Raw genomic sequence first — 5,834 nt, 5'->3', positions numbered from 1 at the left:
AGGTTCTGATGAAGCCAAGTAGTCTTGGTTTCTGTTGGTAGGATTCTTGCGTTTGCCTTTTACCATCTTTTGCTTTTTGGTATTAAATGTTCTTAGTGTCTGTGGCTAGAGCTTGTCCTGTCCCTGCCGCCCTGCAAGTCCCCTGCGACTCATGGGGCCTGTGCCTCCCAGCCGGCTGCTGCGGTCTCAGAACCTCACTTGAGAGAAAATGGCGGATCCCGCCCGGGTCTCTGGCTTAAGGTGCTCTCTGGAGGTAGGCCCTCTACTTGCAGGGAGGGGGGCAGAGAAGGACGCTGTTCCTCCTCTGTCACTAAGAAGCTGAGAGGATCGTGTCCCTGCCGCCCTGTGGCTCCCCTGGGAGTCCTGGGGCCTGTGCCTCCCGGCCGGCTGCTGCGATCTCAGAAACTCACCAGAGAGAAAATGGTGGATCCCGCCCGGGTCTCTGGCTTAAGGTGCTCTCTGGAGGTAGGCCCTCCACTTCCAGGGAGGGGGCAGAGAAGGACGCTGTTCCTCCTCTGTCAGTCGGAAGCTGAGAGGATCGTGTCCCTGCCGCCTTGCTGCTCCCCTAGTCGTTGGGCCTGTGCCTCCAGGCCGGCTGCTCTGGTCTCAGAACCTCACCTTTGGCTCTTGGTTTCTGGGATTTCCAATCTATGACTATTTGCACCTTGTCCCTGTGATGTTAGCACATGGTGACACAGACCCTCTCTCACTTTATGACAGTCAGGAGGCAGAGTTCAGTGGAGAGATCCCTCTCTTTCTTTCTACACTTGATCTTAGCCAAAAGGCCTAAAAGCGATCTTTCCTTTTTTTCTTTCTTTTCTTCCTTCCTTCCTTCCTTCCTTCCTTCCTTCCTTCCTTCTTTCCTTACTCCCCTCCCCTTTCTTTCTTCTTTCTTTCTTTCTTTCTTTCTTTCTTTCTTCCTCTCTTTCTTTCCATCCCAAAAGATTCCCTGTCTCCAGATGCCCCCCTCAGAGCCTCCCTCCCTCTTCCCCCTCTCACTCCCCTCTGAGAGTGTGGGGCCCCCTCCTCATCCTTGGCACCCAGAGTCTCTGCAGGATTAGGTGAATCCTCTCCCAGTGAGTCCAGACAAGACATCACTGTTGGAGAACTTAGGGACAGTCCCCTCTCCATCTGTTGGGGGACCCACATGGAGACTGAGCTACAGGTCTGCTACATACGTGCTGGGGTCCTTGGTCCAGACCATGTGTGTCATTTGCCTGGTGGTTCGATCTCTAAGAGCCCCAAGATTCCAGTTTCGTGGACTCTGGTCTTCTCATGGAGTTCCCATCCCCTTCATGGTGCTCAATCCTTTCTCCGGCTCTTCCACAAGAGTCCCTGACCTCCATCCAATGTTTGGCTGTGGGTCTCTGCAACTGTTTCCATGAACTGCTGGGTAGAGCATCTCAGAGAACAGAGGCTCCTTTCTGCAAGTGTACCGGAGTATCATTAATAGTGTTTTGTTTTCAATCCACAAACAAGCACCTTTGTCTTACTAAGGGTCATATTATTCAGTCCAGTGGGACTTCTACCTGAGATTTTAAAATACTGCATGCAAGTTTGTTTCCTTGCTTTTCAGTCAAAGATTAACATGTGAAAGTGAGTTCTTATAAAGATGAAAATATCAATAGAGAATCATAGGTTCTACTGTTAGTTTTTGAAAATCTTTTTTTTATGATTTATTTATTTATTATATTAAGTACACTGTAGCTGTCTTCAGACACACCAGAAGAGGGCATCAGATCTCCTTACGAGTGGTTGTGAGCCACCATGTGGTTGCTGGGATTTGAACTCAGCAACTTCGGAAGAACAGTCGGTGCTCTTAACCCCTGAGCCATCTCTCCAGCCCAGTTTTTGAAAATCTTTTCTTTGTATATTTGGAAGAGGAAAAACTGAAGAAGAATGTAACAAAACGTGGTAGACATACCAGAGACAATGGTTCTGGTAGCTAGCTAATAAAATAGCACCAACAATCTGAACAGTAGCAGTGATACTGAGTGGGCACTTGGAGAGCTTGTGAGGCTTGCTTGAACACATTAACATCCTAAGGAAAGCACAAAATACATAGACTCTAGAGCTTTTGTCTTCTTCCTTTTCAGACTCAATATATCTAACTTGTCGGATGCAAAACTGCACTGAAGCCAACAGAAGTAAGCCTTTCCCAGGCTACATTGACCCGGACTCTTTGATTGTTCAGGATGACTATGTGTTTGTTCAGGTAAGAAAACCCTACTTCTTGTTCAGTGGCTCAAGGCCTTTCTTGTTACTGGTATTATCTCTTTCTGCCTGCCTACACACCATCAAAAGGAAGAAAGAAATGAAGAGTAGGAAGAGAAAGGAAAAGGTAGAAGAAGGAAAGAGGAGAAGTGAAGAGAAGGAAGAAGGGTGGAAGGAAGAGGGAGGCTCACAGGCTATTCTTCAGCTACAATCTATAGGAATTAACTAAACAGTCTAAAAACTGATGCATTGACCCAAGAGTGATACATTCTTCCATTTACCCATGTCCCTAAATAAAGCCTTGTCAGTCCCCTCTTTGGTATCACTTTAAAAGGAAAGAATGTGAAAGGGAACTTGTGTGAGGGATGGAGGTGGGGCAAGACACGGCAGAGACCATGTATCAGTGATCCCCTAGTATGGTCAGGAAACACAGCGGTGCACAGGGCAACATAGAATAGGTGATTTCCTCCTCCTGAGAGAATGCAAAACCACTTGAGAAGTTGAGATTTTGTGATTGCTGACAGGAGACAGGCATTATCCATGCATTGCTTCATTTAGCACTTAAGAAAACATTTAATCTTGTTTCACCAACTTGCCTAAAAATCCTGTTATTATTTTCCAAGGTAAAACAGCAAAGGTATAATTGCTAAATGTGTGTGTGTTTGTATATTATGTGAACAAATATGTGTTCATATTTGTGTGTGTGAGTGTATGTATGTGTATATGTGTGAGTGTGTATGTGTGTGTGCATGTATATTAGCATTGAGGTACATTATAGACACAAGTTTATTTGAAAAACAAATTATATATAATCCTGTGCATTAAAAAATACTACTCACCATCAATTTATCTAATTTTGAAATGTTTCACAAGTGATTATAAACATACCCCAGTTTCTTATTCTTGAGGGAAGTGTGTAATTAATCCTCAGATAATTTCATGTGACATTCAAATGTTCACATGTATTGGCTCTGTCCAGTTCAGTTTTCTATCAGTAATGCTTTCAGAAATGTGTCTCAGGTGTTCTGGCAACAGTTTCTAATCCACAAGTCTGGCATACAAATCAGTGTCAGATCTACGTTTAGAATGATATGAGTAACTTCCTGTAACCCATCACTTTTCCGCACATAATGGTGAAGAGCGTCATATAAATCAGTGTCAGACCTACGTTTAGAATGATATGAGTAACTTCCTGTAACCCATCACTTTTCCACACATAATGGTGAACAGCGTCTTTCCAGTCACTCCCCTGTGTTTGATGAACATTTATCACAAGCTTTGTTGACATTCCAAGTATGCAAACTCCAGTGACATTCAGACTTCAGATGCTCACATAGGTCACGCTTTGCTCCAGAGACACATTGGCAGAGGTGCCTTCTGCTCTGCCCACACAGTATTCAAGTCTGGATGGAAACCACTCCCTTGTCCTGCAGAGCCTCTGGATACATTGACCTGCTTTGGACAAAACAGGCCCTGTTTCCATGGTTTTCTTCCAAAAAATAAGGACTCAGAATTAATTTAGAACCCAAACCTGACCTGGCTTTCTGCTAATTTGCCTTGGACGAACCCTTAGGCATCAATGTGATGCCATCAAACAGGAACTCTGTACCTGGAGATTAGAAATGAGAAAGTTGGTTGCCCTGGTTGCCCTTCACTGTTGTACATGGACTATTGCCTTCTGGCCCAACATGGGAACCTATATAGTAAGGACCTGAAGCTGAAAAGCAGGACTGCTGAAAAACAGTGAGCTAATATCTCCGGAGGCCTCTAATGTTGGGAAGAACAGAGCAGAAAGACAATTTCTTACCTTTAGAATCACATTATAGATCTATGTCTATCTGTCTGTCTATCATCTATCTATCTATCTATCTTTCTTTCTCTCCCTCTCCCTCTCCTCCCCCCCTCCTCTTATGTGTATCAGTGACTTTTCTTTTGAGCTTTTATGTCTATGTACTACTTGCCTACTTGGTACCCATGGAGGCCAGAAGAGGAAGTCATGTCCTTTGGAAATGGATGGTTGTGAGCTGCACTGTGGGTGCTGGGGTTCAAAGCCCACTCTTGTAGAAGAACAACAAATGCTCTTAACCATCGAGTCATCTCTTTAGCCCCATGGTCCAGATTTGCAAATTACAGTTTTTTTGTCTATTATATGGTTGTTGTTGGGCCTCTGAGAACCCCCTAGACAGTATGTAAGTTGGTTTTCTGGTAAATATGAACTACTGATAGGTGTCCCGTGTGGCAGCTACCTGCATCATCCAGGTAGGTAGCTTCTTTTCTGTAACCCCAAATGTTTCCCATAGCTCCTCTTACCACCTTGTTTCCGTTCTGCAGCTAACATCAGGAGGAAGACCACATTACTACGTGTCCTACCGAAGAAGCCCATTTGCACAAATGAAGCTTCCGAAATACGCTTTGCCCAAGGTATTTGTCTGGTTCCTGTTTTCCTCGCACAACTCCTCTCTCAGTTCCAGTCCACCTCCTCCCTATCCTCAAGGTCACTGCCAACCTCGTTAATGAGGTCCCTGCTCCTTCAAGATCACCTCTACATCTCAACTTTCCATTTCCTCTTTGATAATCTTGTTCCCTTTCTCCAAGGGTCCTTCTCCTGCTCTCTTTCTTCCTTTGGAGTTCTTCTGGTAGGGACATCTGGGTTAATTAATAATTTTTGCCTTTCAATATTAAATATTCACAATCAGTATGTTTGTTTTTAAATCAAAACAAAAAAATGTTAAATTTTATGTTATAGTGTGGCAGTTGTTCCCAGCGGGAGTTAGGAATCTGGTTATTTTTAGAGACCTGAGGCACAGTTGAATGTTCTCACTTCCCTAGCCACTCCTTTTCTGAAAACAGTGGAAAAGTGAGAGATCCTCCATCACTGACTTCCACAGGCTTTATCCACACACTCTGAAAAACTGTGTTGACACGGAGCGCCACCTAGTGGAGAACAGATGATGTGCATTTTCAAAGGATGTTTATTAGCAATCTGTTTCTGTGGGTTCCTTTATATGTTGTTGCTTGTTATGGTTTTGTGAGTTTCACATTATGCACCTTAGCCCTACTCGTCTTCCTGTCCCCTCATATCAGCCCCCTGCCCTTGCAATGTCTCCTCTACCAAAAAAATATAACCACATACAAAAAAATAAAACAAAACAAAGCATAGAAAACATCTCACCGTGGAAGCTGTAGTTTGTCACAGTGTGCTGCACAGTAGATCCCTCTGTCCACACGTCTTCGCTTACAAGTGTTCATTGCAATGAGTCACTGGTCTAGTGAGAGGTCTCTGGGTTCTGTGACACCATCAGTATGGGATCCTCACCTGGACTCCTCCAGATTATCCTGTTGTCACCCTGTGTTGTGAAGATCCCGCAGCATGGGATGAACAGGACCAGCCTATCACAAGATGCAGCAGTTCAAAGATGATAGAGATTTTGGGAAGGGCCAGCTCAAGTCCTGGCACTGTAAGTTGAACACAGAATATGACGGCATTTATTTTGAGTGAAGTCTCATCTTTCTTTTGTATTGTCTTTCCCTTGCAGCTCCCTGCTGAAGCAGCACCAGCTGTATGCCCAGGACTGTTCATGATGGGCAACGATAGCACAAGAGGCGGGGGGGGGGGGGGC

The 5,834-nt window shown here is 44.6% G+C and overlaps 1 protein-coding gene and 1 long non-coding RNA gene across 5 annotated transcripts in view; one reads left to right on the top strand and one right to left on the bottom strand.

Annotated features, from left to right (window-relative positions):
• LOC116103989 overlaps nt 1-457 on the bottom strand; it is a 25,254-nt gene extending 24,797 nt beyond the window's left edge. Inside the window, exon 1 of the long non-coding RNA XR_004123652.1 lies at nt 411-457. This is a non-coding gene — a long non-coding RNA (uncharacterized LOC116103989). The remainder of the gene's footprint in view (nt 1-410) is intronic.
• The window catches only part of Sorcs1 (sortilin related VPS10 domain containing receptor 1), a 540,204-nt gene that overhangs the window by 419,665 nt on the left and 114,705 nt on the right, over nt 1-5,834 (top strand). For all 4 annotated transcript variants that reach the window (XM_031390641.1, XM_031390645.1, XM_031390644.1 and 1 more), the window contains exons 7-8: nt 2,097-2,215; nt 4,546-4,635. In XM_031390641.1, the coding sequence (XP_031246501.1) occupies nt 2,097-2,215; nt 4,546-4,635 (209 nt within the window). The remainder of the gene's footprint in view (nt 1-2,096; nt 2,216-4,545; nt 4,636-5,834) is intronic.

This window comes from Mastomys coucha, unplaced genomic scaffold (genome assembly GCF_008632895.1).
Source record: "Mastomys coucha isolate ucsf_1 unplaced genomic scaffold, UCSF_Mcou_1 pScaffold21, whole genome shotgun sequence".
Lineage (NCBI taxonomy): Eukaryota > Metazoa > Chordata > Mammalia > Rodentia > Muridae > Mastomys > Mastomys coucha.
Note: the sequence above shows the minus strand (reverse complement) of the source record. Positions and strands in the feature narration are given on the sequence as shown.